The following is an 18653-nucleotide window of genomic DNA, read 5'->3' on the forward strand; positions in this document are numbered from 1 at the left end:
TAGTTCTGCCTGTGTCCAGATGATTAAAGGAAAATAACAAACAAGAACCACTTTTCTAGCCTTTCATTATCACTATTACTAATCAAGACCACCCTCTTTCCATTTGAGATTTTTATGTGGCAATAAAAATTTCCATGGAGATTTTTATTTTTGAGCTTTGGTCTTAGCTGGGCCTAAAAAGATGGATGGTCTGGGGGCAGCTAGGTGGCACAGTGGATAGAGCACCGGCCCTGAAGTCAGGAGGACCTGAGTTCAAATGCGGCCTCAGACACATAACATTCACCAGCTGTGTCACTCTGGGCAAGTCACTTAACCCCATTGCCTAATCAAAAAAAAAAAAGAAAGAAAGAAATATGGATGGTCTGTGCATTCACTGCCAGGTCACTGCATGTGTTCAATAGTTCTTGTTCTCTGTAAAAAATAGCCCAGGTGAAGTGGGACTATGTAATACATTCCTTCCATTGGCCAAATTATAGAGGATCATAGGATTTGTAGTATGTTCGTAGCTAGTGGGAACTTTAAATATTATCTAACCTGATCCCCTAATTTTTTTAGATGAAGAAACTCAACTCAACACTCAACACACTGAAGTTCACTAGAATAGTGAGCAACAGAGTTGAGAGTTTAACCAAGGTTCTCTGACTCCAAAACCAGTTGCCATTTCTACTGTCCTATGGCTGTATTTATTTAGTCATTTTTCTCTTGAAAAAGGAGTGAGGTGGTCATTGGTAGTATTGTACCTTTTGGATAAAAGAAATAGAGTGAGTTGGGCCAAATGACAATGGAGCAGAGCGGACTTCAGCTGGTAAACCCACCTACCTGTTATGGGCCCTTGAAGCATCCTCTACACTCCCTTTTCTCAGCATATACTCATTCTATAAGTTTATTTCCATCTTGTCTCCCCAAATGAGGATGGGTTATTTTGCCAGGGACAGAAGTCCAGATTAGACCATAAATGTAAGCCTTAGCAGTCTCAAAAATCTATATTCACATACTCTGAAAGTAGGTCAGTAATGCAACCTGCCAGTGATTTGCAGTTTGTCGTGACCATTGATTATACTTCTGCAAGCCCTTTTCATTTAAGAGTCATTGCTCTTAGAGGAAATACTACCAAAGGGAACTCCCTCTGTCTGCTGGCTGCCTCTGAGCACTGGGGATGACAGTGGGAGAGCTTTTTGTGGAGCACAGCACTGTGTTGAAATCTGCTGCAGAATGCTAGGCTGGGGGCAGGGAAATGTTCTGCAAGAATTTTTCAGCTTTTCTGATGACAAGAAAGAACAGTCATTTTAGAAGTAGAATTGAATGAATAAATGAATGAATGAACATTTATTAAGGGTCTACTACCGTGCCAGGCACTTTAGTAAGGAATGGCAGTACAAGTGAACTCCTCAAGCCTTAGAATGGGGGATGACAACACCTGTAATAGAGCTAGTGTTGGAAAGATGTGACAGGTATTTGTGTTGGACAACAGTGGCAGAATGTGAGACAGAGGAGCACCCAGGTGGCTTGAAGCTGGCCAGAGAGTGGTGTGGTGTTCTTGTTTAGAGCAGTAAAAGCTCACTTTAAAAAATTAATTTATTAGTTAATTTTTATAAGCATTTGTTTTCTCCCACTGCCCCCTCCTGCATAAAACAATGAGAAAGAAAGTGCTTATTTATCATTCCATTTACATAGCATTTTAAGGTTTGAAAAGCATTTTATGTTATTTCATTTGATCTTTATATATTATTCCCATTTTACAAATTAGAAACTGAGGCTTAGAGAGGTTAAATGACTTGCCAAGAATTACATGGATAGTAAGTACCTGAGGCAGGATTTTAATGCAGTTTTTACTGACTCAGGTTCTGTACTCTATCAATCATACCACTTGGCTACCCCCCAAACTCTCCTAACAAATGAGCATAGTTGAGCCAAACAAATTCCCACATTGACTATGTCCAAAAAATGTGTCATTCTTCATTTTTAGTTTATCCCCTCTGGCAGGATGTAGGTGAAAGCTCACTTATCAGAGCTCAGGACCCCAGGAGTAAGAATGAATGAAGGCTGAGTCCAAGGGAGCTGTAGTTAAGTTCGGATAACTGATATTCTTCAAAAAAGATCTTATCAGCATAAAACATCAGGCTGAATCTCACATGTAATAAGGATAAATGTGAAGTCTCTCACATTTGAATTTTTTAAAAATGATTTTATAATACATGTTGAGTGAGAGAAAGCATTGTCTAAATGGTGTTTGTCTAAAAAGACGGACTGGTGTTTTTTATGAACTACAAGCTTACTGTGTATCAACAATGAAGTTATGCCAGCCAAAAAAGCCAGTACAATTTAAAAAGAGACATAATTTCTTTTCTTTTCTTTTTTTTTTTTTTGTTGCTTTTTGGTGAGGCAGTCGGGATTAAGTAACTTGTCCAGGGTCACAGCACTAGTAAGTGTCAAGCATCTGAGGCCACATTTGAACTCAGATCCTCCTGACTCCAAGGCTGGAGCTCTATCCACTGTGTCACCTAGCTGCCCTGAAAAGAAGCATATTTTCCAGGAATAAGTTGGTGATAAAGTTCCTGTACCCTCATCTGGTCAGACCACATCTGAATGACTGAGTTCAATTATAGGCTTCACAGCAGATGTTGCACATTGATAAATTAAAATGCATAGAGGGGAGGAAAACCAGGATGATAATAAAGAACCTTGAGTCCATATTATAGATCATATAATGTCTATTTCATATGAAGGACATGAAGAAGAAAAGATTCAATGAGAACAAGGTACCTATCTTTAAGTATTTGAAGGGCTATCATGTGGAAGAAGACAGATTTAATCTATTTTGCCCCAAACTTGATGGGGCTGGGAGTGTAGGTGGATATGTTACAAAAAGAGAGATTAAAGCTTTCCAAAAGTGGAAAGGGCTATCAATCAGCCAGGCATCTATTCAGTATCTGCCGTGTGCCAGGCTCTGTGCTAAGGTACTGGACATATAAGTACAAACAATAAAGCAATCCCTCCTCGCAAGGAGCCACGTTCTAATGGGAGAGAGAAATGCATGTACAGTATAAGCAGCATAGGTGACCCAGTGGATAGAGTGCTGGGCCTAGAGTCAGGAGGACATCTCTGAGTTCAAATATGGCCTCAGACACTTGCTAGCTGTGTGACCCTGGGCAATTCACAACTCTGTTTGCCTCCATTTCTTTGTCTGTAAAATGAGTTGAAGAATGAAATGGCAAATTACTCTAGTATCTCTGCCAAGAAAACTCCAAATGGGGTCACAAAGAGTCAGGTATGACAGAAAAACCACTCAAAAACAACAATAACACAGTATAAACAAAACAGGAATAAATACTAATGTATACAAAGTTAAATACAGGGTAGTGTTTAAGGGATGAAAACAGCAGTTGGGTGGCATTTTTTTTTAAGATAAAACTGCAAATGTTTATTCCCAGGAAATCACACTAAACCAACTTAATGGTATATGTAGAAATTTAGAATTCTACTACACATTTGACTTCAGAAGAGTAGCAGAGTGGGTATGGAGGGAGTATTTCCACAAAACTGTTCCTTTTTCTACCGTATGACAGTATCTTCACTCTCTTCACCCTGGAAAGAGCTAAACACATTTGAACCTAAGATGTTTAGGATACTAAGCTAAAATTAACAACAAAACCAAATTAGATATTTATTTCAAAGTTACAAAGGTTTGAAAATAACTCAAATTCTGTTCCTCATAATGTAAAAATAAATATCTGAAGTTTAGGAATCGTGATAAGAATAAGATGAATGTGAAACTGAGGGTGAATCAATGTAATAAAATATAATAGGGATTTTGAATGAAAATATAACAGTCCTTCCTACTTCGTGCAAAAAGATGATGTTTGAACTGGGTCTTAAAGGAAGAAAGGGACTTTGACGTACAGGTATAAATGGACTGTGTTCTATCCATGTGGGCTCTCTCAAGAATTACTGGGTTCCTCCTCAACAGAAGTCTTCACGTTGTTGTGCCTGGAATTCATTTTGATGGTAGAGAGTCAATAAGGTCTCTTCTAGATCTTAAATTCATTGATTTTGTCAAGGAATAGAAAGCTTCATTTGTTAAGAAGATAAGGAGCTCTATCATGAAAATGACACCTGCTACAAGCTGATGTGAATGAATAATACAGAAAAAGAATTTTAGTGGGTGGTAGGAAAAGTCTCTCTATACAAATAACAGGGAAATATTGTTACCCTTTTCTTTTCCAACTTTGTACTTTATGAGATAGTGAAATGTGATGTCCCCATTTCAGCCTCATTGATCACCCATGAGGCAGAAAGCTACATATTGGGCATAGGTACACTTTTCACTCTGGCTCTTCCAGGGTTATGTTTCCCAACCCTGATACTCAAGAAACCTAGTAATCCAGTGACTTAATTTTCCTTCAAGCTAGAGTTTCTGTTCTCAATTAATTATTCTTCTGCCAAGATTTCAATTGCTTTGGGGGTATCCCTTTGGGTGAGTCCCTGGGAAGGTCCTTTATTGTTATGTCAGCATCTCTGACAAGGTCAATTCTGAGAGTACTCTCCTAATACTTAACTTTTATAACTAGGCCCACAAACACACAAAGACTGAGTAGCGAAGTTTTTTGAGAGGTGAGACAACTCATGGTCAAAAGTTAGACCACTCAAACATTCTGATATGTTTCTCAGAATTTCCTTTTGCCCTGGTTCTTTCTATTGGGTTAGCTGTTAACAAAATCATTGACTTGACTGACCTTTAAAATGACTAGTTAAAGAAACTGAGGATATTTAGCCTAAAGAAGAGAAAAATTAGAAACTGTGGTAGCCATCTTTAAATATTTGAAGGAATATTGTGTTGGAAGAAGGATTAGGCTTGTCCTTTTTATCCCCAGAGGATAGGGCTAGGATCAGTAGTTTGAAATTGTAGAGAAGCAGATTTTAAGTTTGTATAAGAGCAAACTTCTAATAATTGGAGCTATCCAAAAATAGATGAGGAATTCACTAACATCTCAGGAATTAGCTTCTAATCACTGCAGATATTCAAGTAGAAACTGAATGACCATTTGTTAGGGATATTGAAGAGAGAATTCCTGTTTAACTATGGGTTATTCTAAATAAAAAAGTAAATACGACATCCTTTTCCATTAACAAAATTTTTGAAATATTATAGACTATGCATGAAATTGTTCTAAATTTGCCTCTGGGCCAGGAACTCCATCTTTAAAGAAAAAAAGGGTTCTCTAGTATGTTTCAGCCCGTACTTAGTTTTCCTCCCAATTCCCACCCCACAGATGAGAGATAGTGATTTGGATGGAACCACAGAGGCTTGGCTTGTGGTTAAATGTCTCCGTTCTTCCTAACTGCTACTGATAGCTAGGTTTAACTAATTTAATAGAATACTTTTTAGTGTGAGGTTGATATGGCAGCATTATTCCTTTTCTCTGAATTGGGGGTCAGGGGAGAGATAATTGGAGAAAGAGTGAAAGTGATGAAGAGGACAGAGGTTCTGTGCGTCTTTCTAGAATAAAGGGAATTTGGGAAAGTATAGTTCCCAGGCATAGCCACAGAGTGATGAAAGAACTCTGTTCAATATAAAATGACAGGTTCTCTCCTTAGTTCACTGAAAAAACTAACTGTCTTTGGGAGCCAGAAATCTCTCAAATTTAGCTCTCTCTAGGCAAGTAGGTGGGATAGTGAGTAACAGCACTGGCCTTGGAGTCAGGAAGACCCATGTTCAAATCTGATCTCAGACACTTGCTGGCAATGTGACCCTGGGTAAGTCATTTAAACCTCTTAAAGTCTCAGTTTTCTTATCTGTACAATGAGGGTTATAACAGTACCTACCTCAGAAGGTTGTTCTAAGAATCAGATGAGATAATGTGTGCACAGCACTTTGCCAATCTTAAAGCTCTTTGTTGTTGTTCAGTTGTTTTTCTGTCATGTCCAACTCTTTATGACTCCATTTGAGGTTTTTCTTGGCAAAGATACTAGAGTGGTTTGCCATCTCCTTCTCCAGCTCATTTTACATATGAGGAAACTGATGCAAACAGAGTTAAGTGATTTGCCCCAGTTCAAAGAGCTATTAAGTGTCTAAGGCCAGACTTGAACTCAGGAAGATGAGTCTTTCTGACTCCAGGCCCAACTCTCTATCCACTGTGCCACCCAGCTACCCCCATGAAGCTCTTTATAAATGTTTGTTATTATTATTTGGAGAACTGCATGTTTGGAAAGTTGGATATTACTTACCTCTGGTGGCATTAGGCCATAGTGGAGGTTTCTCTTGGTCCTGGGAGTGATTGGACACTGATGCCCCTAACCTATGAACTTCTTTTCATATGTCCCATCTGGTTGAGGCCCTACCATCTCCAACCCACGTTTCCTTCCTCAAATTCCAGTCTCAGGAGTCCCATGATGTGTCTTAGCCTGGATCCCACAGTCTCCAAAGCAAGTTCTGGTAACCACTGCTGTTAAAGATGACTTATGCAAAAAGCCAGAAACCATGTGTTCATCTTTATATCTTTCTTTTGTTGATGAAAGTGTTTAGAGATAATACATTTTCCCCTAAGAATGCCACAATACATAGTCTGGTGTTGTGTTTTGTTTTGTTTTTAAGGTACCGTATACAGCTTAGATATGTGTAAAAATATATGTGTAAATGCATTTCTATTCCTATTCAGTCACTGCCAACATCAAACATAAAACCCTCCGTTTGGCATTCAAACCCCTTTACAACCAAACACACGAATCTTCTTACACCCTGCCCCCTTCCCAACCTACTCCATCATCTGACAACACTGGCCTCTGCTTTTTCTTGAATAAGACACATCATCTTCTGACACCAGGCGTTTTCACTGCCTACCCCATGCCTAGAATTCTCTCCCTCCTCATCTCTGTCTCTTGGCGTCTCTGGCTTCCTTCAAGGCCTTGGGTAAGTGACTTAATCTCTGTTTGCCTCACTTTCCTCAAATATAAAATGAAGATAATAACAGCACCTGCCTTCCAGAGTCATTGTGAGATCAAATTAGATAGTATATGTAAAAAACAATGCCTGGAGCAGCTAGGTGGTACAGTGGACAGAGCACCGGCCTTGGAGTCAGGAGGACCTGACATCAAATCCAGCCTCAGATACTTACCTGCTATGTGACCTTAGGCACGTAATAGCCGTGTGACCCTGGACAAGTCATTTAACCTCTGTGTACCCCAGTTTCCTCAGCTGTGAAATAAGGGCACCTATTTCCCAGAGTTGTTGTGGGGATTAAATGCGATAATAATTGTAAAGTACTAAGCACAGTGTCTGGTGCTATACATATATATATCTATATATCTATCTATAGATATATAGATATATAGATATAGATATATAGATATATAGATATATAGATATATCTATATCTATAGATATCTACATATCTATAGATATAGATATAAGTGCTATATAAATGTTAGCTATTACTCTCAAATTTGGTCTCAGGCAGCTGTGTAACCCTAGGCAAGTCATTTAACCTCTCTGTGCCTCAGTTTCCTCAACTGTAAAATGGGGATTATGATAGCACTTTCCTCTCAAAGTTGCTGTATCAAATGAGATATGTGTAAGGGCTGTAGTGTACTGTCTAGCATGTAGTAGGTGCTATGTAAATGCTTTCTTCCTTTCCTCTCTTCCCATGCTTCTCCATAGTCTTCTTATGCATTGTTTCCTAAAGCACAGTACTATTCCATTACATTCATATACCAAAATTTGTCAACTCTTCTTCAATAAGTGGCCTTCTATTTAGTTTCTATTTTTTGCAACCGCAAAGAAGTATATAGCTTTGATTATTTTGGTGAATATGGGATTTTTCTAGTTTAGTTCTCCGTGGGATATGTACCTCCAAGTACGATCTCTGAGTCAGACTTACAAACATTTTACCTACTTGTTAAGCAAAATTCTAATTACTTTCTGGAACGGTTGGACAAATTCATGACTCCACCAACATTCTGGTAGTGTATGCCTGTCTCTCCACAACCCCTTCCGCATTGACTTTCCCCTTGTCACCTTTGCCAGTCTTATGGGTAGAGTCAACATGACCTTGTAAAGAGTGTTCAGGAGCCTCTCTAGTGCTATGTTTGTCTCCACTTTCCTCACCATTTGGCAAAGCTGTTGCCTCTTTTTCCTTTTCAGATAAACTGTGTGACTTTCCCACATCCCGATACAATGCCAGAGCAGCAGCTGTTGAAGCCCACTGAATGGAGCTACTGTGATTACTTCTGGGTAAGTGACCCAAACTTCGCTCTGTCCAAAGTCTATCTCCCAGTGAATGAATGCATGCATGCACGAATGCATGAATGAATTAATGAATGAATGAAAAATTATTAACTGCTTACTCTGTACTGTGCAGCTGGATTTACAAATATAAGCAAGCAAAATAGTTCTTGGCCTCAAAGAGCTTTTGTTTTAATTGAGGAAGACCATACAAATATGGCCTGGCAGTCAGGGAAGAGTTTTTAAAATGGAAAGTGATAGGGAACGGTAATTAAAGTCATGGAGTAATTGATTGACTTGTCCTTTCTAAGAATGGTAGTATTGATTAGATTACTATTCTCAGAGCTAGAGTTGGGGAAACCATAGAGAAGATGATTGACACATATCCTTTCTAGTAGCTGTGGCATATTGATTTGATTACAGTTCTCTGAAGAGGAAATCTAAATGGAGAGAGAAGATGGGAAATTGTGTGAATAAGGTAGATAGCAGAAGGTAAGGGGAATGGAGATGAAGGCAACAAATAAAAGAATAGAGCAGGCTAAAAATAGCAGGTCATCTAAGTTTGTCCTTGCAAATTCACCCATCAGGACAGGGGATCCGAAAATGGTAGTTCTAAAATCGAGTGAATTAATTTTCCCAGGGCATGGTTTCTGGTGATCTGGTGATGCCAGGGGTTACAGTGGGATCAATGGCAAGAATATGCCTGGGATAGAGTGTGAAGCATACCTGGGACTGACCATTTCCTGGACAAGGCATTCCGTCTCCCACCTATGTTTTTGCATAGGCTATGCCCTGTGCCTAGAATGTACTACCTTCTCACTTCCATTTCACTGAATCCCACACTTCAGCTAGACGCTAGAGCTCAGCTCCAGTGTTTCCTTCTATAGGAATCTTGTCTTAATCCTCCACATTCCCCATTGCTAGTGTCCTCACCAACGAAATGTTTTTGTCTATGCTTCATATTTAATGTAAGATATACACTGAGCAACAGAGGCCTGGGTTGGCCAGACTGCAGGTATATATTTAGCTGTATTATATCTAACGTAATTTCCACCTTTGGACAGAGCAAGGAGCAAGGCCATGGTTGGGATCTCATTCCTCTACTTTCCTATCTCTGTAAGGAGTATTATGCTAGAATTATATTTATCTACAACACATCAGACAGTCTACGGTTATGATGCTCTTTTAGGTGTTCAGGATAATAGCTAATATCCCCAGTGGTACAAGGTAGAAAGTATTCCCACTCCAGGCTGGAAGGATAAGAGTTAGCTTACATCCCTTCTACCAAATGTTTGTTACACAAATGATAAGCACGGATAGCAAGCAAACATTTACCAAAGCAAATAGTAAAACTTTACTTAATCCATTACGTGACTGCTTCCTACCTTTCCAATCTTTTTTCCCTTGACTCTGTAATCAAGTAACACTGGCCTCCTTTCTGTTCCTCACGTTAGACGCTTCATCTCCCTGTGCCAAGCATTTTCTCTTGGTGTCCTCCAGGCCTGTAATAACCCTCCCTCATATTCACCTCCTAAAGAGTCTCAGCCAAAATCCTACCTTCTGCAGGAAGCATTTCCCAATCTCTTTTAATGCTAATGCCTTCCCTCTGTTGATTATCTCTAATTTATATTATATATTTCTCGTTTGTACAGAGTCACTTTCACATTGTCTCTCCAATAAGACTGTGAGCTCCTTGAGATCAGGAACTGTTTTTTACCTTTATTTGTGCTTAGCCTAGTACTAGCAAATAGTAGACACTTAATAAATGCTTGTCAACTTGACTTATTGACTTAAATAGAAAATTATTGTTTCAATTAACTTTTTAGTTGCATCTTTGAGATTTTCCAAGTATATCATAATATTGTGTACAAAAAAGAGATGGTTTTATTACCTCAGTCCCCACTCCGATTCCTTCTATTTCATTTTCTTCTCTTATGGCTAATGCTAGAATTCCCAGTACAATATTGGATAATATTGGTGATGGTGGGCATCCTTGTTTCACACCTGATCTTACTGGGAAGCTCATCCCCATTACAAATAAAACTTGCTGATGGTTTTAGAGAAATGCTTTTTATCAATTTAAGGAAAAATCCACTTATACTTTCAAGTGTTTTTAATAGAAATGAGTGTTGTACTTTATAAAAAGCTTTTTCTGCATCTATTTATATGATCATGTGATTTTAAAAAAACTTTTACTACTGATATAATCAGTTGTGTTAATAGTTCTCCTTATGTTAAAGCATCCCTGCATTTCTAGTTTAAATTTCACTTGGTCATATAATATATAATCTGTATAATATATGGTTTTAATCTTATAGCAAGTATTTTATTTAGGATTTTTGCATCCATGTTTATTAATGAAATTGGTCTATAATTTTTTTTCTCTGTTTTTACTCTTTGTGGGTTAGGTATCAGTATCATATTTGTTTCATAAAAGAAGTTTGGTAGGATCTCTTCTTTGCCTGTTATTCCAAATTATTTAACACTGGAATTAGTTGATCTTTAAATATTTGATAGAATTCACTTGTAAATCCATCTGGTCCTGATAGCTGCTATGGTATAAAAGAAGAGCTGGGTCCATATTCAGAGGAAGATAGGTTTTAAAAAAAAAAACCACTCGCATCCCAAAGAGTAATATCAAATGGTCACAAGCCCAAAAAGAATTTTTGGAAGGACTTCAAAAATCAAATAAGAGAGATTGATGAAAAAGTTAAGAAAAAAATAAAAGCAATCCAAGAAAATTATGGAAAGAAAGTTAACCAATTGGAAAAAGAGGTCTTAAATTTTAAGGAAGAGAACAACTCCTTAAAAACTAGAATTGGGCAAGGGGTATCAAATGATGTTATAAGACACCAAGAAATAATAAAACTAGAAAAAATAGAGAATCTAAAACATCTCATTAAAAAAAAACAACTGATCTGGAGAACAGATGAAGGAGAGACAATATAAGATTTACTGGACTATCTGAAAATCACGATTTTAAAAAAAAAGAATCTTGATACAGTATTATAAGAAATTATTAAGGAAAATTGCCCTAAAGTTCTAGAACAACAGGGTGAAGTAGAAATAGAAAAAAAATATGAAAGAAATCTCAGGGGAAAAACTTACAGGAATTGATGTTCTTGTAAATAGCCAAGATTCAAAATTCCCAGGTTAAGGAGAAAATATTGCTAGCAAGAAGAAAAAAAAAACAATTTAAATACTGAAGAGACATGATCAAGATTTCACAAGACCTACCAGCTTCTACACTAAAAGACTGTAGTGTAGGTCTTAGAACATTATATATCTAAGAGCAAAAGAGCTGGGGTTGCGGCCAAGAATAACTTGCCCAGCAAAGTTGAGTATAATCCTGAATGGAGAAAAAAAATGAGCATTTAATGAACTGAAAGACTTTTGGATATTTGTGACAATTGATATATAAGATCCAGAAGAAATGTAAGGAAAACATTAAAGGAATTAAAATCAAACTATTTACTTCTTATATATGAAAATGTTATTAGTATTCTTAAGACTGTCACCATTATTAATATAATTTGAAAGAAAGTTTGAGACTGAGTTGAGTATGATGGAGTTCTGAAAAGCAAAATTGGGTAAGAAAAAGTAAAAAGGAGTAATGATCTCATACAAAAGGGGTGTGAAAGGAAGAAATGATAGAAAGGAAACAGATGGGGGTAGAGGGATGGTAGTGCTGAAAGCTTACTCTCATCAGATCTGGGTTAAAGAGGGAACAATGTGTACATCTGAAAGGGTATAAAAGTCTTTTCAACTTATAAAGAAATAAGGCCTAGGGGATAGGATAAGGGAGGGACTATTAGAAGGGTGTATAGACACTTACTGTGTAACCCTAGGCAAGTAAAGGGTTATAATAGCATCTCCCTCCCAAGGTTGTTGTGAAGATAAAAGGAGATGGCATTTGTAAAGTATTCTGTAAATGTTAAAGCTATGTAAATGCTGCTACTACTGCAACTGATGATATACACCATACATAGTCCTTCAGGAAACCACCCGTGCCTGCTTGGGCAGGAGTGTTCCATTAGTTAGTTTTCCCATGTACACATTTTTTTCTCTAGCTCTTCCCCCCAGTAGATAAATGCTCCTTGAGGTCAGGGACTGTTTTGTTTTTAAATTTTACAGTATAAGCAGAGATAAACAAGGAAAATGTGTTATGCTTAAAGGAACCAAATAGACAATGAACCAATATCAATATTAAACTTATGTGCCCCAAATGTCATAGCACATAAATTCATAAGAGAAAAAATACTGAATTGCAAAAAGACATAGATTGTAATACAATAGTAGGAAACTTTAATGTTCTCTCAAAATTGGACAAAGCTGACAAAAATAATAAAAGGGAAAATATAAGATTGGGGGAAAAAGTTGGAGAATTTAGCTGCCTTCTGAATGGGACCCCTTAAGAAAATGAATATTTCTTAGCACCACATTGCCCTTTTACGGAAACTGACAACATATTAGGCTACAGAGAAATTGCAGATAAATGTAAAAAGGCAAAAGTACTAACCACATTCTTTATAGACCGTAACAAAATAATAATAGTGATCAATTCAGAGAACACTGAAAAAGATACTGGAAGCCTAATGATGAAATTCCAAATAACAAGTGAGTTAAACAAAAAAAAAAAATCACAGAAACAAATAATAATTATGTGAAAGACAATGATGATGATGAGATAGCATGTCAGAATTTTTGCGATGAAGCTATGCAGTCCTAAGAAGAAAAATTATCCCAAATTTGCACATTATATTTAAAACACATAGTAAATGCTTAATAATTTTTTTTTATATTTAGCAACATATTAACAAAAGAAAGGATTAATTGATTACACATTTTAATAAACTAACTCAATAAGTACGAAAGAGAAAATCTTGAAATTTATAGGAAGAATAAATTGGAAAGCAAAAAGACTGAAGAAATGATAAATCAGACTAAAAGCTGATTCTCTAAAAAGACTAAAAAAAATTTAACCAACCTGATTAAGAGAAACAAAAGAATTTGTTCATTCAACAAATGAAAAAGGTGAAATCACAACAAAACTAGAAGAAATAAAAATAATTATCAGGCCCTACTATGCATAGTTATATGCCAACAAAAGAGATCACAAAAGAAATAGGGAATTACTATCAAAAATATAAAATACCCAAACTAACAGAACATCAAATAGAGATACCTTGATATCTCTATTTGATATTTTGTTAGATATTAAATTATTGAATTTAGAAAAGGAAATAGAATTAGCTGTAAAGGATGTACCCAAAACAAATTCCTCATCTTGATAGATTTGTAGGAGTATTTTATTAAACCTTTAAAGAAAAATTAATACCTATATTAAACAAATTATTCTTAACTATTGAGAAAGAAAACACTCTGGCAATTTTTTTTTATCTGTAATCCCAAAGCCTAAACCAGGGAATGTTAAAGCAAAGAAAGAAAATATAAGGGAGAAGGGGGGAATTCTCAGAGAATGACCTCCATTTTTCCAGTAAAGTATGAGGCAAGGTTCTCAGCTAAGAGTTAGGAAGAAGAATGCTGTTGGGTGGCTTGAGGAGAGATGAAAAAGTTTGGAACAGTCATTGTGAAGAGAGTAATGAATTTATTAGGAGGGAGTGGATATTTGTCTTGTGTCAGTAAAGACTTGGTTGAGATTAGATAACATAAACTTTTAATGGACCCAGGCCAACATGGTTTTGTGATTTCCTCCAGTATTGGTTGTTCAGTATCATATATATAGGAGCGAAGGTGGTAGATGGTGGGAGTAATTCAGGGTTGAGGTTAAGTGCGGAATTCCAGAGTAGAAGATAATATAGAGTTAAATTGGTTCACTAAGGGGTCAAGATAGGGAAGAGAGGAGGGTTGAAGGCAATGCAAAGGTGATATCCTGGGGAAAAAAACAGAGGACTTAGAGAGAGTTGAGAACACCATGAAGATGAAGAACAGTGTTAAAGATCATAATGCCTAGGGAAATTTGGAATAATAAAAGATCATAATCAGATGAAGAAATTTCAGAGTTCATGAAAAAAAGTGGAATATTTGTGAGTGGCAGCAAGATCAAGGATGTCTGTGTGTGAATGAAGTAGAGTGCAGTAGGTTGAGGCACTTGAGCAGATTGAAGAACTGAGGAGTTAAGGAATTTGTGAGAGTATCAGTATGTATTTTGAAGTTCCCTAGTAGGAGATAAGGAGATGGGTAACAATGAAAGACAGGCACTGAATTCACTGAAGAAGAAAGGTAAGTGTCAATAGATCACAGCCGTCAGAATCTGAATTTGGTAATAAATTGGGATAGTATAAACCTCAAAGAAAGAGAAGTTACTTAGTGAAGATGGTAGAGGGAGAGTATGGCACTGAAGAGCATGGAATATTCCTATTCCTTGTGACCAGTTAATTAGGGGGTATGAGAGATATTGTAGTTGGTGCTAGAAATAGTGACAAGGAAAGCAGTGTCACCAGAAGAGAGCTAGGTTTTATGGAATAAGTAAGAAAAAATTTTCTGATGAAAGGAGATAAGTTAATCATGGACCAGGCTTTCAGGACAGCACAGTGGAAAAAGTGGGCAGATTTGGAGTGGGGCATTGAGATCTGGGTAAGCTTGAGGTGGGTTGTAGTAAAGGAGTGGCCAGCTGAGGGTAGGGAACAGGGTTTGTACATTGGCAGCCAGGTGATCAGAATCGCATGAATAGAGTGAGGATAAAGGTTTACATTAGCCATTGAGGAGAGAGAGACCATTAAGAGCATGTGTGGTTAGAGAAAGCTAAGTTGTAGGAGGCATGTGATTAAACCATTCATCTTCTCTTTTGAGGTTCAACTTTGTGGCAATTGATGTGTCCTGAGGCCCCAGGGAGACTGGTGAGAAGGCAGGGGTACTATGTCTGACCTGAAGGAGATACTAAGGGCTGGAATGCACTATGGGACTGGAGATAGCCCTAGGGCCCCTAGGGCCAGACCTGAAGGGAAGCCAGCATGAACGTGGTGTTTGAGGGCTCTAAATTTCAAAGGACAGTACCTATTTATGAACATATTCTTCTCTGTTTGCTTTTTTTTCAAAAAAAAAAGTCATTCCTATTACTTTCTACTTCACCATATAGATCCTACTTGGAATGAATTATGTTAGCCAAGTTGTACATTTTCTTGTTATGTCCTAGGAAATGAGCTGAGCAAGTTATGAAGTAAGGAAAATAAGACCCTTGTAGATCAAACTGTTCCATCTGCCAGGTCACCAGGATATCTTTAGTATTTCCTTCTAGAGCTCTCACCTTCATGTCCTGCCCTCCACAACTCACCCATCTGCCTTTGCCGTGTTAAAGCTCAGAAACACATTCTAAGGACTAACAAAATTATGATCCTCCATGGTTCCACTTAGCCCTCAGAGCTCTTCATACCCCATCTTTTTCTTTTCCAGGCTGATAAGAAGGATCCCCAAGGCAATGGCACTGTGGCTGGGTTTGAGATTCTTCTTCAGAAGCAACTGAAAGGCAAACAGATGCAGAAGGAAATGTCAGAATTCATTAGGGAAAGGTAACCATTGCTCCAGGGGCCTGCATAACCATATTAATTTCATGCCCCTTAGCCTAAAGGGAGTGACCAGGGAAGCAGTGACCAGTGCCTGAGCACTGGCAATAGAGAGGCAGGATAGTTCAGAAGAAAACATGCTGGTCCTCAAGTCAGAGACCCTGGGTTTGGATCCTGGTTTTGCCATTTACTATTTGTGTGACTTTTAGTAATTCACTTAATCTCTCTGTTCCTCAGCTTCTTCATCTATACGATGAGGAAGGTTGACCACTTGATTTCTAATATCCCTTCCAGTTTTAACTATATATTTTTAAAGAACAGATAAATACTACTTCTGACATTCAGAGATGTAGTACAACCAGGGATCATCTTTTTGGCAGTGAGTAGTTATCTTTGGGATAATGTAGCAGTGCCAAATGAGATAGAAATAAGTAAACCTCTTAAGTATATAAAGGGCCAGGTTGGAGGAAGACGGCACCAAAGCAGGTGTCCTTTCATGGAACATTGCAATGAACCAAATGCAGACTATTGAATAACTATATTTCCGTAGAAATAAAAATGCCAAAGCCTAATTAGTGGGGGAAACTGGGCTATTCGAACCTTTGAGAAAGCAAGACTTTCACTGAAATTCCAGACCAAATTTCCAAAAGGGTTGAAAAGATATTTGGTAAAAAATGAGGATAGGAGGGAAGGGGGAAAGCAGGAGCCAACACATTCTTTTGGTCTGTAGTATCACTGGGCAAACTTCTGTGCTGGAGAAATGATTCATTGGGTTTTGTGTCTTTACAGAATTAAGATCGAAGAAGAATATGCCAAGAACTTAGCCAAGCTCTCTCAGAATTCCTTGGCAGCTCAAGAAGAAGGGTGAGTTTTGGAGTAGGAGAGATGGGTGATGGGGGTGGGGAGGTTAAGAAGGAGGTTTTCAATTTTCCTTTTTGCCTAGTTTTCTTGCTATTTGTACAAATATGATATGCTTGGAGAAATTTCCATATGTCAGCTTAAGCTCCTATTTCATTTATAAATTAGGCTCGTTAGGAGCTCTGTTGAAGCTTTCTATTTGCCAGGCTAACTATGGAGATTTTGGGCTCTGTCTTTGTCACTAAGGTCACCAGGGTGAGAAAAAACCTTTCAGATCTTGAGATCAAGGGTTCTTAACCTGCTATCTGTGAATTTGTTTTATTGAATTTGTTTTATTTTATTTCAACATTTTGATACTGTATTACAATATAATTAGTTTCCTTTGCAATCTTATGCGTTTTATTTTATGCATTTAAAAACATTATTTTGAGGAGTCTGCAGACTTCACCAGACTACCAAAGGGGTTCATAATACAAAAATGGTTAAGAATCCCTGATGTAGATCAACCCACTCAACTTTACATAGAAGGAAACTTAGGCTCAGAGAATGGAAGTGATTTGCCCAAAGTCACCTTGGTAGTAAAGAGCAGAGATTTCAAATCCAGGTCTTCTAGCTTGAGTCTTATGAATCGTGTTCTTCTGTGGACCCCAGTTTTCATATCCAACACCTCCAAGGTTATTAGACAGAGGTCCTTCTGCAGAGTCACTTTCTTATGCAGAGTAGTCTTTGTTAATGTGGCTGGCAGAACAGCACAGCACTACCATCTGGGAAAACTGGGCATTAGCCCAAGTACTTATAAAAACTTCCCTTTCTGTGAGCAAAAGCTTGTTGCTAATCATGTTTGAGAGTATCTCTATATCCCCTGTTCAGCATCACAGAGTGTTTTACTCAAAACCATACCAGATTTTGTTCTTGCAACATCCAGTGGTCCCTAAGCCCCTACAAACATCTCATGTGCAGTAGTAATAACTCCAACCCCTTTGGATTGTGCAGCAGCACATGAGGATGATTGGGGCAGGTACAGAAGAATTTAAGAAGCTCAGAGATTTAAGGGACCTCTGCATCCCTCTGATTTAACCTACCACCTGACCAAGAATCCACCGTATATCATCCCTCACAGGTTGTCCTCTAGCTTCTGCTTGAAAAGAGACTCTTGACTCTTAAAGTGGCCCATTTCCCCTTTGAGCAACTCTGAGTGTTAAGAAGTTTTTCTGCCTTCCTACAACTTCTACCCATTTCTCCTAGTTATGTTATCTGCCCTTCTTCCACATGATAGCCGATTCCAGAGTGGGGTGCTCTTAACTTTGTGGTTATGGGAAGAAGGCTGAACCTGATCAGCTCCTTGCCTGAAAGATCATAAAATCTTAGGTTTGGAACTTAAAAGGCCATCTAATCAACCCTCCTACCAGCACAGGAATCACCTCTGCAGTATCCCAGAGAAGAAAACATTTGCACATTCTTCTTTTCTTTTCTTTTTTTTTTCTTTTTGTTGTTGTTTTTGTTGAGGGAATTGGGGTTAAATGACTTGCCCAGGGTCACACAGCTAGTAGGTGTCTGAGGCCATTTTTTAATTCAAATCCTCCTGACTCTAGGGCTAGTGCTCTATTCACTTTACCACCTAGCTGCCCCTCATGTTCTTATTTTCAGTCTGATAAGAAGTTGTCAGATGGAGATGCATAACTAGAAAACAGGCCTTAAAGTCAGGGTTCAAGTACTATTTCTAATGTACTATCTGCGTGACACTGGGCAAGTCTCTTAATATCTCAGTACCCCAGGTAACTCTCTAAGATTAAGTTGCAGGGCAGGTCCCCATCTGAATTGTCAGTGTTTCCTCACTGAGGATTTTTTAATACCAAAGAAATCACCAAAGGTCAAATTCAAAAAAACCCGAAACATTCTATTTGAATACGTCAAGGGATAGTGAGCTCACTATTTCATGGAGCAGTCTTTTAATTTTTGGATAGCTTTAATTATTAGAAAATTCTGCCTTCTATTGCTCTGTGTTTCATTCCTTCAGGAAACAGGGATTTCCAATTAAATGTGTCTTCAGTTGA

General features: G+C 37.8%; 1 protein-coding gene across 3 annotated transcripts in view; it reads left to right on the forward strand.

Annotated features, from left to right (window-relative positions):
- Positions 1-18653, forward strand: part of GAS7 (growth arrest specific 7) — a 280930-nt gene that overhangs the window by 232556 nt on the left and 29721 nt on the right. For all 3 annotated transcript variants that reach the window (XM_020965897.2, XM_020965899.2, XM_020965898.2), the window contains exons 6-8: positions 8138-8227; positions 15632-15747; positions 16531-16605. In XM_020965897.2, the coding sequence (XP_020821556.1) occupies positions 8138-8227; positions 15632-15747; positions 16531-16605 (281 nt within the window). The remainder of the gene's footprint in view (positions 1-8137; positions 8228-15631; positions 15748-16530; positions 16606-18653) is intronic.

This window comes from Phascolarctos cinereus, unplaced genomic scaffold, assembly GCF_003287225.1.
Source record: "Phascolarctos cinereus isolate Bilbo 61053 unplaced genomic scaffold, phaCin_HiC Scaffold_5;HRSCAF=322, whole genome shotgun sequence".
Classification (NCBI taxonomy): Eukaryota; Metazoa; Chordata; class Mammalia; order Diprotodontia; family Phascolarctidae; genus Phascolarctos; species Phascolarctos cinereus.